The sequence below is a fragment of the Astatotilapia calliptera genome, chromosome 11, assembly GCF_964374335.1.
Source record: "Astatotilapia calliptera chromosome 11, fAstCal68.1, whole genome shotgun sequence".
Lineage (NCBI taxonomy): Eukaryota > Metazoa > Chordata > Actinopteri > Cichliformes > Cichlidae > Astatotilapia > Astatotilapia calliptera.
Genome location: NC_137432.1, coordinates 12,615,285 through 12,637,738, shown reverse-complemented (window position 1 = coordinate 12,637,738; position 22,454 = coordinate 12,615,285). Strand labels below are relative to the sequence as shown.

Sequence of the window (22,454 nt, the reverse complement as noted above, 5' to 3'; positions counted from 1 at the left end):
TCGTCGCATGGAGTCTATCAGATTGTCAATTGTGGCCTGTGGAATGTTGGTCCACTCCACTTCAATGGCTGTGCGAGGTTGTTGGGTATTCGTGGGAACTGGTACACGCTGTCGTATACGCCGGTCAAGCACATCCCGAACATGCTCAATGGGTGACATGTCCAGTGAGTATGCTGGCCATGCAAGAACTGGGACATTCTCAGCTGCCATCTGCCCTGAACAATGTGAACCATGATTCATCCGTGAAGCGCACACCTCTCCAACGTGCCAGACGGCATCGAATGTGAGCATTTGCCCACACAAGTCTGTTACGGCGACGAGCTGGAGTGAGGTCAAGATCCCGATGAGGACGACGGGCATGCAGTTGAGCGTCCCTGAGACGGTTTCTGACAGTTTGTGCAGAAATTGTTTGGTTGTGCAAACCAATTTTTCCAGCAGCTGTCTGGGTGGCTGGTCTCAGACGATCTTGGAGGTGAACCTGCTGGATGTGGAGATCCTGGGCTGGTGTGGTTACACGAGGTCTGCGGTTGTGAGGCCGGTTGGATGTGCTGCCATATTCTCTGAAACGCCTGTGGAGACGGCTTATGGTTGAGAAATGAACATTCAATGCACGGGCGACAGATCTGGTTGACATTCCTGCTGTCAGCATGCCAATTGCACGCTCCCTCATTGCTTGTGGCATCTGTGGCATTTTGCTGTGAGACAAAACTGCACATTCCAGGGTGGCCTTTTGTTGTGGGCAGTCTGAGGTACACCTGTGCACTACTCATGATGTCAGATCAGCATCCTGATGTGGCACACCTGTGAGGTGGGATGGATTATCTCAATATAGCAGATGTGCCCACTACCACACATTTGGACTGATTTGTGACCACTGTTTGGGAGGGATGGTTATATTGTGTATCTGGAATGAATTTTAGGTCTCTACGTCCATCCCATGGGGAATGGGAGCAGTAACAAAGGTGTTGCGTTTATATTTTTGTTGAGTGTATATACATATATTTTAATGAATTAGAGGTTTTGTAGTTAATTAATCTTGATTAATCGCATTTAAGGTGTTTTAGTGGGCGACGGAATTAAACAATAAACACGGACATGAATATTGTAAACTCCAGCTCTTTTAATTTCTGGGGGGGGAAGACAAACTAACCTTTTGTTTTAGTCTAAAACTGTACTCACCTCTACCATGACCATGTGTCTACACTAATACACTGTAGCTATTAATTTTCACTGCTTGTGATGAGAAATAAAAGAATAAAATAAATAAATAATAAATACCTACTCTCTCTCTCTCTCTCTCAGCAGAATATAATGACACAGAAGACAATTACGGCAATTACAGTGATTTTGATTATGGAGACTATGCTCCAGCCACCGATGTACAGGAATTCAGCCAAGCGTTTCTTGCCACTCTCTACAGTTTGGTTTTCATCCTGGGCTTCATAGGTACGTGCGTCTTCTTGTGTGGGGATTGTATTGTATTTACACATTGCAGGGACCTGTTGTCCCTTATGGGAACAGAAAGCACGTTTTAGGCCTAAACTCTGTATGCAGGTGTGTTTATGTGCAACACAACAACATGAGACCGACAGAGAGAAAGAGACAGAAAGAATATGTAACAGTGTGACATTTACACTTATTGTATATTTTCTTCCAAAGGTAACGGACTAGTGGTGTGTGTCCTGGTGAAGCATCGCAATCAGAGCAACCTGACAGACATCTGCCTCTTCAACCTGGCTCTCTCTGACCTCCTCTTCATCTTCATGCTGCCTTTCTTCTCTCACAATACCAGGGTCGGCCAGTGGACTTTTGGAGACTTCATGTGCCGTTTGATCTCTGGCTCTCACCACATTGGCTTCTTCAGCAGCATCTTCTTCATGGTTGTCATGACGCTGGACCGCTACATGATCATCATGTACGCTCACAGGGTTGCACGTTATCGCACAAAGAAGGCAGCCATCATTCTGACCGTGCTCGTTTGGATGCTGAGCTTGTTTGTGTCTCTGCCGGATTTTATCTTCATACAGGAAACAGAGGAGTACCAGGAGTTTGGATGTGACTATCCCAAGGAGAGCAAAGTCTGGGAGCGTTACAACCTGTTCACCACAAATGTGCTGGGTCTTGTGATTCCCGTGCTGGTGATGGTAGGTTGCTACTCCAGGATCATCCCCAGGCTGATAAACATGAGGACTGCAAAGAAGCACCGCATCGTCAAGCTGATCATCTGTATAGTGGTTGTATTTTTCTTGTTGTGGGCTCCATATAACATTTCCCTTTTCCTGGAGTTCCTTCAGGAAAGAGAAATAATCCCTGATGATGAAACCTGGTACAAAAATGTAAAGCTGTCTATAACAGTGACCGAGGCCTTAGCTTACACTCACTGCTGTCTGAATCCCATCATTTATGCTTTTGTGGGAGAGAAGTTTATGAGACGAGCCTTGCAGCTGCTGAAAAAGTTGATGCCTGGTTACAGCAGAGATCTGACAGACAGCTCATTCAGGAGGAGCTCAGTTATGTCCAGGGGCTCTGAAATCACCTCCTCCTTTAAACTGTAGGAGGTGGAGGGCAGTTGTAAGTATTTTTACATGAATGTTTCACCCTGTTATTACTGCAGACCGTGTCTCATACTTTTTTCATTCATTTGGTCACTTCTATCTGACAAATACCACAGTGTTCTTCACCTGTGTGGCACCTTCGAAATGTGTTTGTACACCTTTGAACTTACAGTAATTTCTTCCCCTGACTATTAGATTTTAAATGTACTCATTACTTCTTCAATGCCTTTAATGTGTGTTAGCACTGCCAATTTACAGTATATTAATTACCTTCGACTCTAATTATCAAATTCTAAATGTAAATGCTGCCTACTTATAAAATTAACCTGTTAGCTGTGCTGGCTGCTTTACAGAATCTCGAGTATCTCACTTTTTAATGCCCTTCCTTCCTCAAGCGGAACTAAACTTGCTGGTCTGTTAAACTGAACCTGCTGTTTATTTCAATGTGTAACTTTCTTCTTCTTCTTTTTTATGACCTTGCAATTTCATAGAAGCACATCAAAAATAGCATACAACAATTTCCGAGTATATCTTTGTACAAAAGAAGATCTGAAATAGCTGCATGTGTGAATTGTAATTCTCTCTACTTCCACATTGCTCTCTGATGTTTAGCCTGATATTGTTCTTTTGTTTGTTGTATTATGTTGTGGTTCCTTGTATTTGTCATTGTTTGCCAATGGAGCTGATTGGAGTCAGGCATCCAATCATCTCTTATCCTCATTTTGTATTATAGCTTTATGAAAACAATAAATGATACTGCAGATATTGAACTTATGTCAAAGAAGGTCATCAAGTGGATTGTCACACTGGAGAAGTACATTATTCCTTTTGAGAAGAAGTTTTGTTATTAACATGTTTGTTTGTTTCTTATTGTTATTGCAATGAGAAATTCTGTAAACAGTGATGAAAGAAGATCAAAAGTTCTTTGAGATGGAGGTAGTTGTTCACATTCATAAAACAGCAGCATGATGTCATATAGACGACCATTAGTGGAGGTGGATTTCATAAACAGTTAGAATATTCAGGGAAAGTTGATCAAGTTAAGCTTTCTAATTACTGTTGTTTATACAGATTAGTATTATAGATTTTTTAAAGAAGTATATCTGAAAAAAAAAAGAAACAAACAAAACAACTCTTTATCTGGGGAAGGACATTTCAGGAAAAGCAGCAACAAGCGACTTCATCTCGTAAAATTAAATTAATCTTTAAAAAAAAAGAATAAAGACACGACGAGTCTTCTAGATGTAAAAATAAATGTTTTTGCCACTGCATCAAGAATTACCTGGGAATAATAGTTCAGTAATTTAAAAATAATGGGTTTTTTCATGTAGAATCAAATAATTTGGAGATTTCATATTTTAACATATAGCATGTTATTAAAAGAGAGCATGAGTATACACTTACTCCTCATATAAAAAGAACAAAACATGCCTTTTCAACTGCACATGAACGCAAATATCTAATCAGCCAATCACGTGGCAGCAACTCGGAGCATTTAGACATGCACATGAGGTCCAGTTGACCTCCTGAAGTTCATGGTAAGCATCAGAATAGAAAACGTTTGTGCTAAATTGTGCTGTAAGTGTAGAATCTTCGACAGTGAGACCAAGAAGAGGAAGAAACAAATAATAATATTTATGAAAACGATAATAATAAACTCTCTCATACGTTGTGTAAAAACCAGCAGTCATTTTGTAAGGTGTGAATTTGTGTCACCATATGCTGTGTTGTTCTTTGAAGTATTTGCAATGATCTCACTTAAGCACATGCAGGAAGTGAAATCTGCTTTTTGTTTTTTTGTACTCCTCATCATCAGACTGCTGACTTTAAGACTGTTAAAGTCAGCAGTCTGACTTTAAACGATCGCGTGCTCAGTGAATACCTCTGGCAGCAGAAACCAAAGAATGAGGAGGAAGGTGAGGAACAATCATGGAAGGACCCAGTGGTAATCGGAGTACTAGGTGTGGTGACTCCCAAATTAGGCAAGTGGCTCCAGCAGATCCCAGGAACAGCATTGGAGATCTCTGTCCAGAAGAGCGCAGTCCTAGGAACAGCTAAGATACTATGCAGGACCCTTGAGCTCCCAGGCCTTTGGTAGAGGGGCGAAAGGGGAAGTAAGTATATATGTATATACTATTATATCTTACAAGATTTCAGATGTAAATGCTCATTATTTATAAAATGCTAATTTCTTTTACGAATTTCAAGTGTATTGGATACTTTGTCATCATTTGTTTATAGCAACCTGAAAGCGTTTGATTTCTCACACATTTTTTTGAGCCTACAAGTTCAAACAAACAAACCAAAATAAGCATACAAAGACATCAGATCTTTTTCTTTAGAAGACCTGCACTTTGTCTTGCTGTCATTCAGATATTTCTATCTAGTTCCCCATTACTTTCGGATGCATAGCCTTATACACTTCTTTTTGGTTATGGTTCTTATATTTGTCATTAACTTTCCACTTGAGTTGATTCAAGCCAAGCATCCATTTAACTGGTATCCTGATTTTGTTTTCTGAAAACAATGAATGATAATGCAGATCTTGAACTTACTTCAAATGAGCGTCATAAAGTGGAGTCATATTGAAGAAGTCCATTGTTCATTCTGAGAATACATTTGCAGTGAGTATGTTCTTTCACACAGTTATGAGTAGTTAAGTAAGTCAAGTAGTTAAACTCAACTTTAGGTCTTTAATTCCTGATAAGATGTTAAAATACACTCAGAACATTTAAGAAGTATTTTCAAAAAAACAAAAAATAAATAATGTTTTGAGATGCTCTAAAGACAAGTAGGGACCTGCTGGATCCCAAGACAACAAAAGAGGTGAGGCAGTTTCTGGGGCTGGCCGGTTATTACCACAGGTTTGTACCTAACTTACCAGAACTGACCAGCCCTCTGACCACCTTCACCTGGAGGGCTGCCCCGAATCTAGTTTAGGGTACAGAACAGTGTCCCCTAAACTGTTCTCCATAGTGATGCCTTGAGCATAGGGCTAAGGCCATTTTGTTCCAGCTGATAAGGGAGGGGTGTACATCAGTCAAACGTTATTAGAGCATTAGAATGGCTACAGTAGCTTAGGCTCCCTGGTGGTGAAGTGTGGCTTGTGGCTCAGCTGCAGGGAAGAGGTATTGTAGCGAGTTTTGGGGTCAGTGGCAGGGCAGGCTAGCTGGCACAGGTCAGGTCTTTTCCATATTTAAAGCAGTAGCAAGCTGGGATGGGTGTGGGTGGGGAGAGAGAGAAGACTGAACAGAGTGATTGGATCTATAATATAGATGCTGCTTTCATATAGCTGCTATATGAAAGCAGCACGACAGTAATCAGTCAAACTACGCAATAACAAGGTCACGTGTTGGCCAGCAAACACTGTGTCTGCAGCATCATGCTGGAGTTTCCTGTAGCTTGAGACATGCTACAATGAACCATCGTGAAAATCTCAGAGAAATACATTCAGCAGCTTGTTGCATCTACATTATAAGTAACTAAAGTATCCTGTGAGCGTAGAGTCTATGCTGTGCAGCAGTGATGTGACCATGAGACCAAGAAGAAGAAGAAACAAATAATAACAGTAGTGAAAATGATAATATTAAACTTTGTGACACATTAGGTAAAAACCAGCAGTCATTTTGTGAAGGTGTCAATTTGTGTCACTGCATGCTTCGTTGTTCTTTGAAGTATTTTTTGTCTGTCTAGATGTTGAACAGACTCCTGATAACGATCTCACTTGGGCACGTACAGGAAGTGAATTCTGCATTTCTGTTTTGTGCTCTTCTTTATCAGACTGCTGACAGTGAGACAGATTGTTCATTTCTACATATCTAATAGGATAACAACAGTAAAACCGAAAAAAGCAGCTGAAGTGCAATTCCTGACTTCACGTGGTTGGAAAAGACACCACTGAGATATGTTGGGTGAATACATTTTAACAGTAATACAGAAATCCTAATGTTGCAACTGAAATTATACCATAATTCATGTTTTCTGTTTTATATCGTCTAAAGATCTTTTGATTTTAACATCTTTTGTGAAAAGTAAAAAGATACGCACTGCCACAATCGCTTTGAAGGTGTCCTTTATATCTGCTAACATCTACAATCATCTCACCCGCAAACATGTATTTTTTGAAGCTACTCAATATATGAATACTATTTTAATAAGATAGTTGTCAAGTTACATAACATCATGGTATGCAAAAAGAAAAAAAAGATCTGTGTGGAAAATCATTGAAAAGGAGACCGAAAGAAATATTGCACCAGCATTACAGCCTATTCACCTTCATGGTTGTCATGACGCTGGATTGCTACACAATTATTGTGCACGTTCACAGGGTTCGCACAATGAGGGCTTCCATCGTTCTGACCGTGCTCGTTTGGATCCTGAGCTTGTTTGTGTCTCTGCCAGATTTTATCTTTAGAAAGGCAAAAGAACAGGAATCCCAAGGAGTGGAGTGTGACTATCCTGAAGAAAGCGTTATGATATGGGAGCGTTATGATTTGTTCACCACAAATGTGCTGAGTCTCGTGATTCCCTTGCTGGCTGGTAAACATGAGGACTGCAAAGAAGATTGTCAAGCTGATCATCTGTATAGTGGTTGTATTTTTCCTACTCTGGGCCCCATATAACATTTCCCTAAAGCGCTATACAAATACAGGCCATTTACCATTTTCCTGAAGTTCCTTCGGGAAAGAGAAATAATCCTCAATGATGAAACCTGGTCCAAAAATGTAAGGCTGTCGATAACAGTAACTGAGACCTTAGCTTATACTCACTGCTGAGCCTTGCAGCTGCTGAAGAAGTTGGTGCCATACAGGCCATTTACCATTTAAAAGGATAGAAGGTGGAGGGCAGGTGAGTTTTTTGACATGCATTTATCACGCTTGGAAAAAACAACAAACAAACTCTTCACCTGATAACATTTTTTACTTTCTTTTTTCTGCCTCTTATTTGTACAAAAATGTCACTTCTCAGAAAACACCTTGTTGTGGGTAAATTAAATTGAAGCATAAGCAGCAACAGTAGAAGTCATTGCATAAAATCAACCTAATCTTTCTTTAAAAACAAGAATGAGTCTTTCAGAAGAAAAGATGGAGAGGGCTTTCTCATAGGAATAAAAATTTAAACAGTTCAGCAATCTGAACATAATGTTCGTTTTTTGTAAGATTCAAATAATTTGAGGATTATATATTTTTCATGTACAGTATGTTAATATAGATTCAAAAATTACGAGTGACAGCTCCAAAGTGTGTCACACCCAAATACAAGTTTAAACTATTCCATGCAAAGAAAAGTTATACATTTACTGCACGCATCAATAAACTTGCCCGTTCAACTGCACATGAACACAAATATTTAATCAGCCAATCACATGGCAGCAACTCAGAGCATTTAGACCTGCAGACATGGTCAAGTCAACCTGCTGAAGTTTAAAGCGAGCATCATAATAGGGAAGGAAGTGGATTTCAGTTAAAGTTACAATGAACATGATGTGATTATTTGTGCCAGAGGGGCTGATTTGAATATTTAAGTGTGCAACCATCTCTAGTGTTTACAGAAAATGGTCCAGAAAAGAAACAATATACAGCCAGTTATCGTTGAGCTGGTAAGATTGCAACATTAACTCAAATAAAAACTTGTTACAACCAGAGATGGGCAGTAACGCGTTACTTGTAACGCATTACTGTAATCTGATTACTTTTTTTCAAGTAACGAGTAAAGTAAGGGATTACTATTGCAAAAACGGTAATTAGATTACAGTTACTTTCCCGTAGGAACGCTGCGTTACTGCTAGGGGTGCAACGATATTCGTATCGATATTGAACCGTTCGATACAGTGCTTTCGGTTCGGTACGCATATGTATCGAACAATACAACATTTGTAATTTATTTTATCAATTTTCCTTCTGACGATGCTGTCTGTGTTAGGCGCTCAGTGAATCTGCATTCGACTACTCCGCCTAGGCTCGACAGTGCAGCCTAGGCGGAGTAGTCGAATGCAGATCCACTGAGCGCTCAACACAGACAGCATAGTCAGAAGGAAGAGCGCAGGGCAAGCTAGCGAGACAGAAGTTAAGCTCTCCTTACAACATGGACCTCCCCCACTCTCATTCAGATCTGGCGTTTGGAATTATTTTGGTTTTCATGTGACTTATGACCCTGAAGGTAAGCGCGTCATGGACTAAAGTAAAACAGTATGTTGGATGTGCCATGCAATGCTCAATTACATTGGTGTGAACTAGTGTGTTAGCGCAGTTAGCTCGTTAACGTGTTGGCCGTCTAGCCCCATGCACGGAGCGATCGGCGGTAGCTCGTTAACGGAGATTTGCCGTGTTGTGGCGTTAAGGTCATTTCAACGAGATTAACCTGAAAGCACTAGTGGGAACACAACGAATATGACTGCACATTTACGCCGACATCATCCTAGTGCAAAGACAAATACAACAAGCATGCTACTAACTTTAGCCGAGTCATTTAGACAGCTGTTAGCACATGATTCTCCTTATGCTGCTGAGAATATAGCCCAGAAGAAGCGGATAGTATAGCTTTTATTTTGGAAAGAGCCATTTCTCTGTAATAAACTCTCTTTTCCAAAGATGAGTGATTCCTCAATCAGATACAGGGCTCGCAATATCGCTAGCCCGACGTCCCGGAGCTAGCGATTTTTTTCAGTCGGGCTACCAAAATCTATCTCTTCCCTGCCCGTCGGGCTATTGTAGGAAAAATATATGTCAATGCTTTTGCATTCTTTCAGAAATGTAGCTGGGTAATTATGTCATTGGCATCGGTGAGCCACTGTCAATATGTGACATATTGAAGTCGCGTTTGAATTTGCGCTTGTTTTTTTGCTTTCACTTTGCAATCGTGCGAACTGTGTATAGAGAGCGACAGCACTGATCTGTGAGTGATGATAATTTGTGCACCAATTCCTCTGACATCGTCTTATTAATTGGTAGCTTACTATGCAAACATGACAAGTGAAATCTCCCGCAGCAAGCTTAAACATGTGAGAGGTTGATCGCGCAGAGAATCGCTGAGCTTATGTGAGTGCGTGTGTAAAAGCATTTCAGTTCTGCTGAGCCAAATAAGACAGGTCAGGGTGAAGAAGTGACAGCCAAAGAAAAGCTTACCACAAAACGGAGAAGTTATGACAAATCAGACTATAAGGCAAAAAGAAAGTGCAGCTCTATGGTTTCATGGACAAAAGAATCTCTGTGGCTGCAATATGATGAGCTAAATAACCAGGGCTGCACATAAGTGGTCCGCAGGTGCGCATTCGCTGTCAAAATAAAAACCATGCACAAGGGTTAGGGTTAAATTTAAAAACTGTACTTTTGAGTTAAAATATATATTTATAATTTTAATAAATGACAAATAAAAAATGCATGAACATTTTTTTTGTATCGAAAAATTATCGAACCGTGACACCAAAGTATCGAACCGAACCGAACCGTGAATTTTGTGTATCGTTGCACCCCTAGTTACTGCGTTACTAAAACGGTGATTTTTTGCGAGAATGTGTCAGCTGTGTTGGTGACAACAGCTGTGTGCAGATCAACAATGGATCACATATCGATTGCGGGAGAGAATATGAGCGTGCAGCGTTTAAAGCGTGGAAGTACTGACCTTTGAGTTTGATTCCATAAAAAGTGACAAAAACATTAGCGTCCATCGTGCATGGGAAGAAAACTTCTTTTTACAGCGAAAAAAACCGCTAAACTTCCAAGCAAGCACCAAGTGCGCAACGACATAATGGGAAATTCACAGAGAAACTCGCGGATTCTTCAACTGACCGCGGCACACCTGCACCAGGGTAAACCTCCGCCTACCCTAGTCCTGCTTTACAGGTGAAAATAGAGCAACAGGACCGCTGAGTCTTTGACTTTATTTATTTCCTGCTGTGTTTTACTTGCATCTATTTGAAAGAGTGAGTGTAAACACAAAAAATATTTTATTTTATGTGCTGGAATGTGTAGAAAATAGGTTTAAATGTTAAACTAATTTATTCAAGTCAGAGAATGTTGCATATAATTAAATTTTTGCTTGATGCATAAAGTTAAAAGATTAAAACTGATAAAACAAGTTAAAAAAAGAGACTTTTCCATTTGATTACATTTTGTATGATGGATTATGTAGAAAGTGGGGGGAAGTAATCAGTAATTAGTTACTGATTACTTTTTTCAAGTAACTTGACCAACACTGGTTACAACCAAAGTATAGAAGAGCATCTCTGAATGTATAATATACATTGATCTAGATGAACTACAGCAGCAGAAGACACTCAATGGTACTCAAATAGCTTTCACAGCCATAAATCTAACAGACCAGCTTTGGGATGTGGCTTAGCTGGAGGTTTGTCTTTATAAATGTGCAGCCACCAAATCTACAGCAACTGCACGATGCTATTACATCAACATGAACCAAAATCTCTGAGGAATGTTTGCAGCACCTGTTGAAGGTAAAAGTGGGTCCAAACCAGTATTAGTGAGGCACAATGGCTAAAGTCTCCTGTAAGTGCACAATGTATGATACTGAGCAGTATCCTTAATGAGTCAAAGAAGAAAAACAAATAAAAATAGTAACAATATTAATAATAATAAACCTTCTGTCACTTTAAGAGATAACGTGCAGTCATTTTCTGAAGGTGTGAATTTGTGTCACCATTTGCTGTGCTGTGCTTTGAACCATTTTCTGGCAGTCTAGATTTAGGGCAGACTCCTGATAAAGATCAGATTTGGGGATGTACAGGAAGCAACATCTTTCTTCCCCTTTTAGGTTCTCATCAATAGGGGACTGCAGAACTTTTGATAGTTAGTTCATTTCTGCACATCTAAAGGGATCACATCAGTAAACGGGGAAAGGGAGCCTTGAAGTGTAATTCCTGACTGGACCTGGTTGGATGAGCCATCACTGAGATATCACAATGTCAGGTAATTATCTTTCAACAGTAATCCACAATTTAGACTATTTAAAGTGTCATGTTTTACAGAGCTCTTGGAAATTTACTTGGGTTATAAAGTGTAGTGTTCAAAGCTGCACGCATTGTCACAGAGATCTAAAACCAAATGCTGTGACTGAAACTATGTCAAAGCTACTTCATGATTTCTAATTTCATCTTTAATCTAGAGATCTTATTTTTACTGTTGTTTTTTATTAGTAGATGAAAACATATAAAAGTTATTCACTGCCACAATGCCTTAATATGACTTTTACAGCTGCTGTTATCTCCAACCATGTATCTGTTACTTTCAGAATAATTCTAATAGTAATTTTGTAAAATCCCAGTAATAGTATAGAAAAATTTCAAATGTGCCAAAAAACACAGCAAAAAACAAGTCTACATGAAAAATCATAATAAGATAGATAAACAAAGTAAATGAAATAGTCTGTCCTAGATTTATAGCTGTATACCATGTAATGAATTTGAATCCTCATAAAACCAGTTTTCAGATTAAATCCTGTTTTTATAAAGTTTTGGCTCAATGATAATGTTCCCAAGGACGGAGTACCAATGAGCACCAATAGGTGGCAAAATCACCCCCACTGTCAACTCCCTGGGGGGCCAAACCAGCAGACGTGTATGGATTATTTGTGGTGCTCATAGCAAAGGAAAACCTCCTTTAAAACAGAAACATGTCATCAGCAATAGGTTGGAAATTCAGGCTGCACTTGATAAGGGTTGAAACGGCATTACGAAACCAAACCTAACACTTTGATGCAATGAGCATTCGAAAATAAATCCAGTTAACCTCTAACGGTAGCATGTGTTTACAGCAGTAAAGAAGTCTTTGATATACTGTTTTGCATCTTAACTGTCGTAGCCTGTGCTGAAATTAATATAAAAACTAATAATAGTAAATCTTTCTCTTTCTTTCTGCAGAAGAAAACACCACATCCTATTATTACTCTGAGAACAACACAGGCTTTACTCCTACCTACATGGGTGATGTAAAGGACTTTAACAAAGTGTTTCTCACCACTCTCTACAGTTTGGTTTTCATCATGGGATTCATAGGTAGGTGTGTCCTCTTGTGTGTATGCTGTGGAGATTATGGATTGTTACTACACATTGCACAGACCTCCTTTTCTGGGAATTTCCATTTTGCATACTTTAAAATATGTATGCAGGTGTGTGTATGTGAGACACACAGATGAAACGGGAAAGAGAGAATGTTGTTCAACATGTAACAGTGTGACATTTACACTTATTGTGTATTTTCTTCCAAAGGTAACGGACTAGTGGTGTGTGTCCTGGTGAAGCATCGCAATCAGTGCAACCTGACAGACATCTGCCTCTTCAACCTGGCTCTCTCTGACCTCCTCTTCGTCTTCATGCTGCCATTCTACTCTCACTATGTCAGGGTTGGCCAGTGGACTTTTGGAGACTTCATGTGCCGTTTGATCTCCGGGTCTCACCACATTGGCTTCTTCAGCAGCATCTTCTTCATGGTTGTCATGACGCTGGACCGCTACATGATCATCGTGCACGCTCACAGGGTTGCACGTTATCGCACAAAGAGGGCTTCCATCATTCTGACCGTGCTCGTTTGGATGCTGAGCTTGTTTGTCTCTCTGCCGGATTTTATCTTCAGAAAGGCAAAAGAACAGGAATCCCAAGGAGTGGAGTGTGACTATCCCGAGGAGAGCAAAGTCTGGGAGCGTTACAGCCTGTTCACCACAAATGTGCTGGGTCTCGTGATTCCCGTGCTGGTGATGGTAGGTTGCTACTCCAGAATCATCCCCACACTGATGAGCATGAGGACAGCAAAGAGGCACCGCATCGTCAAGCTGATCATCTGTATAGTGGTTGTATTTTTCTTACTCTGGGCTCCGTATAACATTTCCCTTTTCCTGAAGTTCCTCCTGGAAAAAGAAATAATCCTCAATGATAAAGTCTTGGATGAAAATATAAGGCTGTCTATAACAGTGACCGAAGCCTTAGCTTACACTCACTGCTGTCTGAATCCCATCATTTATGCTTTTGTGGGAGAGAAGTTTATGAGACGAGCCTTGCAGCTGCTGAAAAAGTTGGTGCCTGGTTACAGCAGAGATCTGACAGACAGCTCATTCAGGAGGAGCTCAGTTATGTCCAGGGGCTCTGAAATCACCTCCTCTTTTAAACTGTAGAAGGTGGAGGGCAGTTGTAAGTATTTTGTCATGAATGTTTCACCCTGTTATTACTGCAGACCGTGCCATGTTCATGTTTGTTTTCTTCATTTGGGAGCATTATTTGACACATACCACAGTGTTCTTCACCTGTGTGGCACCTTCAAAATGTGTCTCTACACTTTTGGACCTTTTGAATTTACAGCAATCTTTTTTTTCTCCCCTGACGGTTAGATTGTAAATGTACTCAATACTTCTCTCGTGCCTTTATTGTGCGTTAGCACTGCCGATTTACAGAATCTTAATCACCTTCGACTCTAATGCTCTTCCTTCTTCTGCTCAGGTTAAATTAAACTTGCTGGTCTGTTAAACCGTACCTGCTGTTTTATAGCAACCTGTAACAGTTTGCTTACTTCTTCAGACATCTTTTATGAGCCTTACATGTTTGCAGAAACACACCAAAAAGAGCATACAACTCTTTCAGATCTCGATTGTACAAAATGTGCACACTGTCTTACTGTTATTCACATTTCTACCTACTTCCACATTGTTTTCTAATGTTCAGCCTTTTATAGTTGTTTTGTTTGTTGTATTATGTTATGGTTCCTTGTATTTGTCGCTATTTGCCAGTGGAGTTGACTCCTATCCTGATTTTGTATTATCGCTTTGTTAAGACAATAAATGATACAGCAGGTCCTCCGCTTACATTAGATGAAGGTCATGAAGTGCATTGTTCATTCGGAGAAGAATATTTGCAGTGAACATATTCTTTTATTTCTCACTGTTACTGCAATGACAAATTCTGTACACAGTCATGAAAAGAGAGAAGATGTCTCAGATTAGTTTTACTATGCAGGTAATTCTTCACTATCGTAAAACAGCAGCATGATCTAATACATGGCACCATAATCAATTGTACACATTTCCCCTCTCTTTTTTTCTATTTCATATTAATGCTAATGGAAAAAAACCTTATTTGCATACAATTAAATTAATCTTTCTGATGAGTCTTTCAAAACGAAAAATGAAGAAGTCTTCTTCGCTGCATCAAAAGTTCCTGACTAAATAGTTCAGCAATCTGAACATAATGTTTGTTCCATGTAAGCATAAAAGAAAAGGTGGATTTCATATGTTCATATACAGTATGTTAAAAAAAAGGTTCAAACAATATGAGTGACAGCTTTGCCAAAATAACCAAAGTGTGTCACTGCATCCCCAAATACAAGTTTAAACTGTTCCATGCAAAAACAAAGTTATACATTTACTGCACACATAAAAACTTGCTCGTTCAACTGCACATGAACACAAATATTTAATCAGCCAATCACATGGCAGCAACTCAGAGCATTTAGACCTGCAGACATGGTCTAGTCAACCTGCTGAAGTTTAAAGCGAGCATCATAATAGGGAAGAAAGTGGATTTCAGTTAAAGTTACAATGAACATGATGTGATTATTTGTGCCAAAGAAGACCACACTGGATGCCATTCTTATCAACAGATCAAGAAACTGAGGCAGCAGTTTGCACTACATAGTTTGGACAACTGAAGACTGGAAAATGCTGTCAGTTCATATTATTCTTGAGTTCTGCTGCCATACTTGGATGGCAGGGACATGATGCCAGATGTTAGAATTTGGTGTAGACAACATGAAAGGATGGATCGATCCTTCCTTGTATCAACAGTTCATGGTGCTGCTGGTGGTGTAATGGTGTGGGGGATATTTTCATGGAAATGTTTGTGACCCTCAGCACCAACTGAGCATCCTGAGTATTGCTGTTGACTATATGCAACTCTTCATGACTGTTTTAATCTTCTAATTCCTGATTCCAGCAGGAACACCCACCAAGTGTGCGTTCAAATAACCTCACACTATTATATTTACATGACAAGCTCAATGTGCTCAAAAGGCTTCCACAGCCACCACAGCCTAAATCCACCAGACCAGCTTTGGGATGTGGCTGAACTGGAGGTTTGTCTTTATGAATGTGCTGCCACCAAATCTACAGCAACTGCACGATGCTATCACGTCAGCATGGAACTAGAATTTCAATTCAATTCAGTTCAATTTTATTTATATAGCACCAAATCACAACAACAGTCACCTCAAGGTGCTTTATATTGTAAGGTAGAAGAGAAAAACAATCATATGACCCCCTATGAACAAGCACTTTGGCGACAGGGCGAAGGAAAAACTCCCTTTTAACAGGAAGAAACCTCCGGCAGAACCAGGCTCAGGGAGGGGCGGGGCCATCTGCTGCGACCGGTTGGGGTGAGAGAAGGAAGACAGGATAAAGACATGCTGTGGAAGAGAGACAGAGATTAAAAGATTCAATGCAGAGAGGTCTATTCACACATAGTGAGTGAGAAAGGTGACTGGAAAGGAAAAACTCAATGCATCATGGGAATCTCCCAACAGCCTACATCTATTGCAGCATAACTAAGGGAGGATTCAGGGTCACCTGGTCCAGCCCTAACTATATGCTTTAGCAAAAAGGAAAGTTTTAAGCCTAATCTTAAAAGTAGAGATAGTGTCTGTCTCCTGAATCCAAACTGGAAGCTGGTTCCACAGAAGAGGGGCCTGAAAACTGAAGGCTCTCCCTCCCATTCTACTTTTAAATACTCTAGGAACAACAAGTAGGCCCACAGAGCGAGAGCGAAGTGGTCTAATAGGGTGATATGGTACTACAAGATCATTGAGATAAGATGGGGCCTGATTATTTAACACCTTGTATGTGAGGAGCAGGATTTTGAATTCAATTCTGGATTTAACAGGAAGCCAATGAAGGGAAGCCAAAACAGGAGAAATATGCTCTCTCTTTCTAGTCCCTGTCAGCACTCTTGCTGCAGCATTTTGGATTAGCTGAAGGCTTTTCAGTGAGTTTTTAGCACATCCTGATAATAATGAATTACAGTAGTCCAGCCTAAAAGTAATAAATGCATGAACTAGTTTTTCAGCATCACTCTGAGACAGGATATTTCTAACTTTAAAGATGTTGCGCAAATGGAAGAAAGCAGTCTTACATATTTGTTTAATATGTGCATTGAAGGACATCCCTGGTCAAAAATGACTCCAAGGTTCCTCACAGTGTTACTGGAGGCCAAAGTAATGCCATCCAATCTGGTTAGATACCATATGTCTAAGATTTTCAGGGCCGAGTACAATAACCTCAGTTTTATCTGAATTAAGAAGCAGAAAGTTAGCGGCCATCCAGGTCTTTATGTCTTTAAGACATTTCTGCAGTTTAACTAATTGGTGTGTGTCATCTGGCTTCATGGACAGATAGAGCTGAGTGTCATCTGCATAGCAGTGAAAATTTATGCTACGTCTTCTGATGATACTGCCTAAGGGAAGCATGTATAATGTAAACAGAATTGGTCCTAGCACTGAACCCTGTGGAACAACATAATTAACCTCAGTGTGTGAAGAGGACTCTCCATTTACATGAAAAAATTGGAGTCTATTAGATAGATATGATACAAACCACTGCAGTGCAGTACCTGTAATACCTACAGCATGTTCTAATCGCTCTAATAGGATATTATGGTCAACAGTATCGAACGCTGCACTGAGGTCTAGCAGGACAAGCACAGAGATGAGTCCACTGTCAGAGGCCATAAGAAGATCATTTGTAACCTTCACTAAAGCTGTTTCTGTGCTGTGATGAGCTCTGAAACCTGACTGAAACTCTTCAAATAAATCATTCCTCTGCAGATGATCTGTTAGCTGTTTGACAACTACTCTTTCAAGGATTTTTGATATGAAAGGAAGGTTGGAGATTGGCCTATAATTAGCTAAGACTGCTGGGTCTAAAGATGCTTTTTGAGTAAAGGTTTAACTACAGCCAGCTAGAAGGCCTGTGGTACATAGCCGAGTATTAGAGATAGGTTGATCATATCTAAGATTGAAGCATTAATTAATGGCAGGACTTCTTTGAGCGGTTTTGTAGGAATGGGGTCTAAAAGACACGTTGATGGTTTGGAGGAAGTAATTATTGAAGTTAACTCAGAAAGATCAACTGGAGAAAAAGAGTCTAAATGAACATCAGTGGTACTAAGAGTAGCTGTAGATAATATTACATCTGTGAGATAGTTATGGGTAATTTTTTCTCTAATGATTAAAATTTTATTTGTGAAGAAGTTCAAGAAGTTATTACTAGTTAACATTAAAGGGATGGTGGCTCAACAGTGCTCTGACTTTTTGTCAGCCTGGCTACAGTGCTGAAGAGAAACCTGGGGTTGTTTTTATTTTCTTCAATCAGTAATGAATAGTAAAATGTTCTGGCTTTGCGGAGGGCTCGCTTGTAAAGCAACAAACTATTTCTCCAGGCTAAATGATGATCTTCAGCATTTCCTCGCCAACGTACGAGTTATCTGCTTTAGGCTACGTGTTTGTAGTCATGGAGTGAAGTACTTCTCATTTGAGGCCTTAGTTTTCATAGGAGCTACAGTATCCAGGGTCGTACTTAGTGAGGAGGCAAAGTTATTAACAAGATAATCAACCTCTGTTGGAGTAGCGTTCAGATAGCTGCTCTGCTCTGTGTTGGTACAGGGCATTGAAGATGATAACAGTGGGTGGATTATATTCTTAAACTTAATTACAGCATTTTCAGAAAGACATCTATTGTGATTAGATCTACTCTCCACTGCTGTGTAATCAATTATTGCAAATGTAAATGTTATCAGGAAATAGACAGGAGACGGTTTTCAGGAAACACTGTTAAATGTTCAGTTTCTATGCCGTATGTTAAAATAAGATCTAGAGTGTGATTAAAGTGGTGGGTGGGTTCTTTTACATTTTGAGAGAAGCCAGTTGAGTCTAATAACAGATTAAATGCCACGTTGAGGCTGTCATTTTTAGCATCTACATGGATGTTAAAATCACCCACAATAATTATTTTATCTGAGCTGAGCACTAAACCAGATAAAAAAAAGTCCAAGAAATCAGACAGAAACTCTGTGTTAGGTCCAGCTGGACGATAGATGATAACAAATAAGACAGTTGGGGTTGAGTTTGACAAGGCTAAGCATCAGGCTTTCAAATGAATTAAAAGTCTGTCTTGGTCTTTCGTTAATTAAGAGGCTGGTGTGAAAACTTGCTGCCACACCGCCCGCGCGGCCTGTGGTTCGAGATTTCTGGTAGTTAGAGTGACTCGGGGGTGTTGATTCATTTAAACTAACATAATCATACTGGATCTCTAAGTAATGTTTGCAGCACCTGTTGCAGGTAAAAGTTGGTCCAACACAGTAAGGCATAGCAACTAAAGACTCCTGTAAGTGCACAGAGTATGATATTGAACAGTGGTGTACATTAATGAGTCCACGAAGAAAAACAAATAAAAAATAGTATCAGTAACAATATTAATAATAATAAACCTTCTGTCACTTTAAGAGATAACGTGCAGTCATTTTCTGAAGGTGTGAATTTGTGTCACCATTTGCTGTGTTGTGCTTTGAACCATTTTCTGGCAGTCTAGATTTAGGGCAGACTCCTGATAAAGATCAGATTTGGGGACGTACAGGAAGCAACATCTTTCTTCCCCTTTTAGGTTCTCATCAATAGGGGACTGCAGAACTTTTGATAGTTAGTTCATTTCTGCACATCTAAAGGGATCACATCAGTAAACGGGGAAAGGGAGCCTTGAAGTGTAATTCTTGACTTGACCTGGTTGGATGAGCCATCACTGAGATATCACAATGTCAGGTAATTATCTTTCAACAGTAATCCAGAATTTAGACTATTTAAAGTGTCATTTTTTTACAGAGTTCTTGGGAATTTATTTGGGTTATAAAGTGTAGTGTTCAAAGCTGCACGCATTGTCACAGAGATCTAAAACCAAATGCTGTGACTGAAACTATGTCAAAGCTACTTCATGATTTCTAATTTCATCTTTAATCTAGAGATCTTATTTTTACTGTTGTTTTTTATTAGTAGATGAAAACATATAAAAGTTATTCACTGCCACAATGCCTTAATATGACTTTTACAGCTGCTGTTATCTCCAACCATGTATCTGTTACTTTCAGAATAATTCTAATAGTAATTTTGTAAAATCCCAGTAATAGTATAGAAAAATTTCAAATGTGCCAAAAAAACACAGCAAAAAACAAGTCTACATGAAAAATCATAATAAGATAGATAAACAAAGTAAATGAAATAGTCTGTCCTAGATTTATAGCTGTATACCATGTAATGAATTTGAATCCTCATAAAACCAGTTTTCAGATTAAATCCTGTTTTTATAAAGTTTTGGCTCAATGATAATGTTCCCAAGGACAGAGTACCAATGAGCACCAATAGGTGGCAAAATCACCCCCACTGTCAACTCCCTGGGGGGCCAAACCAGCAGACGTGAATGGATTATTTGTGGTGCTCATAGCAAAGGAAAACCTCCTTTAAAACAGAAACATGTCATCAGCAATAGGTTGGAAATTCAGGCTGCACTTGATAAGGGTTGAAACGGCATTACGAAACCAAACCTAACACTTTGATGCAATGAGCATTCAAAAATAAATCCAGTTAACCTCTAACCGTAGCATGTGTTTAAAGCAGTAAAGAAGTCTTTGATATACTGTTTTGCATCTTATTTGTTGTAGCCTGTGCTGAAATTAATATAAAAAATAATAATAGTAAATCTTTCTCTCTCTTTCTGCAGAAGAAAACACCACATACTATGATTACCTATATTTCTATGAGCTTTCTAACAACAACTCTGAGAACGACACAGGCTTTACTCCTACCTACATGGGTGATGTAAAGGACTTTAACAAAGTGTTTCTCACCACTCTCTACAGTTTGGTTTTCATCCTGGGCTTCATAGGTAGGTGTGTCCTCTTGTGTGTATGCTGTGGAGATTATGGATTGTTACTACACATTGCACAGACCTCCTTTTCTGGGAATTTCCATTTTGCATACTTTAAAATATGTATGCAGGTGTGTGTATGTGAGACACAGATGAAACGGGAAAGAGAGAATGTTGTTCAACATGTAACAGTGTGACAGGTACACTTATTGCGTTTTGTCTCCCAAAGGTAACGGACTAGTGGTGTGTGTCCTGGTGAAGCACCGCAATCAGTGCAACCTGACAGACATCTGCCTCTTCAACCTGGCTCTCTCTGACCTCCTCTTCGTCTTCACGCTGCCTTTCTTCTCTCACTATGCCAGGGTTGGCCAGTGGACTTTTGGAGACTTCATGTGCCGTTTGATCTCCGGGTCTCACCACATTGGCTTCTTCAGCAGCATCTTCTTCATGGTTGTCATGACGCTGGACCGCTACATGATCATCGTGCACGCTCACAGGGTTGCACGTTATCGCACAAAGAGGGCTTCCATCATTCTGACCGTGCTCGTTTGGATGCTGAGCTTGTTTGTGTCTCTGCCGGATTTTATCTTCAGAAAGGCAAAAGAACAGGAATCCCAAGGAGTGGAGTGTGACTATCCTGAGGAGAGCAAAGTCTGGGAGCGTTATGATTTGTTCACCACAAATGTGCTGGGTCTCGTGATTCCCGTGCTGGTGATGGCAGGTTGCTACTCCAGGATCATCCCCACACTGATGAGCATGAGGACAGCAAAGAGGCACCGCATCGTCAAGCTGATCATCTGTATAGTGGTTGTATTTTTCTTACTCTGGGCCCCGTATAACATTTCCCTTTTCCTGGAGTTCCTCCTGGACAAAGAAATAATCCCTGATGATCAAACCTGGTACAAAAATGTAAAGCTGTCAATAAAAGTGACCGAAGCCTTAGCTTACACTCACTGCTGTCTGAATCCCATCATATATGCTTTTGTGGGAGAGAAGTTTATGAGACGAGCCTTGCAGCTGCTGAAAAAGTTGATGCCTGGTTACAGCAGAGATCTGACAGACAGCTCATTCAGGAGGAGCTCAGTTATGTCCAGGGGCTCTGAAATCACCTCCTCCTTTAAACTGTAGAAGGTGGAGGGCAGTTGTAAGTATTTTGTCGCGGACCGTGCCATGGACAAGTGAACTGAATCATTTCTTTAACAGGTTTGATTCATCCAGGATGCAGTATCCAACATGGGTTGCAGTCTCACCCAGAATCTTAATCACCTTCGACTCTAATGCTCTTCCTTCTTCTGCTCAGGTTAAATTAAACCTGCTTGTCTGATAAACCGTACCTGCTGTTTTATAGCAACCTTTAACAGTTTGCTTACTTCTTCAGACATCTTTTATGAGCCTTACATGTTTGCAGAAACACACCAAAAGAGCATAAAACTATTTTAGATCTTGATGTGCACACTGTCTTACTGTTATTCACATTTCTACCTACTTGCACACTGTTTTTTAATGTTCAGCCTTTTATATGTGTGTGTGTGTGTGTGTGTACATATACATATAGATATAGATATATATATAGAGAGAGATATATTTTGTTGTATTATGTTATGGTTCCTTGTATTTGTCGCTACTTGCCAGTGGAGTTGACTCCTATCCTGATTTTGTATTATCGCTTTGTTAAGACAATAAATGATACAGCAGGTCCTCTGCTTACATTAGATGAAGGTCATGAAGTGCATTGTTCATTCGGAGAAGAATATTTGCAGTGAACATATTCTTTTATTTCTCACTGTTACTGCAATGACAAATTCTGTACACAGTCATGAAAAGAGAGAAGATGTCTCAGATTAGTTTTACTATGCAGGTCATTCCTTACTATTGTAAAACAGCAGCATGATCTAACACATGGCACCATAAGTGGTGCAAAGACCTACAATAAAGATGCTATCAATTGTAAACATATTCAAGTAAAATGAAGGTCTGAAGTTCCTGATAAGCTGTACT

The 22,454-nt window shown here is 39.8% G+C and overlaps 3 protein-coding genes across 3 annotated transcripts; all 3 read left to right on the top strand.

The window, feature by feature from the left end:
* Window positions 1–1,289: 1,289 nt before the first annotated feature.
* LOC113032825 (C-C chemokine receptor type 1-like) lies at window positions 1,290–2,654 on the top strand (the record flags this gene model as incomplete). Its single annotated transcript, XM_026185966.2, has 2 exons — window positions 1,290–1,446; window positions 1,660–2,654. Coding segments are annotated over 2 exons (1,053 nt in total), but the record flags the coding sequence as incomplete, so codon positions are not given.
* A 5,961-nt stretch (window positions 2,655–8,615) lies between these two features.
* LOC113032824 (C-C chemokine receptor type 2-like) lies at window positions 8,616–14,350 on the top strand. Its single transcript, XM_026185965.2, has 3 exons — window positions 8,616–11,479; window positions 12,430–12,564; window positions 12,778–14,350. Exons 1-3 carry the CDS (start codon window positions 11,473–11,475, stop codon window positions 13,674–13,676), a joined length of 1,041 nt encoding a protein of 346 aa, XP_026041750.1. The 5' UTR covers window positions 8,616–11,472; the 3' UTR covers window positions 13,677–14,350.
* A 4,179-nt stretch (window positions 14,351–18,529) lies between these two features.
* LOC113032066 (C-C chemokine receptor type 2-like) lies at window positions 18,530–22,454 on the top strand. Its single transcript, XM_080308633.1, has 3 exons — window positions 18,530–19,357; window positions 20,310–20,474; window positions 20,686–22,454. The coding sequence occupies exons 1-3, from the start codon at window positions 19,351–19,353 to the stop codon at window positions 21,582–21,584; spliced, it is 1,071 nt and encodes a 356-aa protein (XP_080164759.1). The 5' UTR covers window positions 18,530–19,350; the 3' UTR covers window positions 21,585–22,454.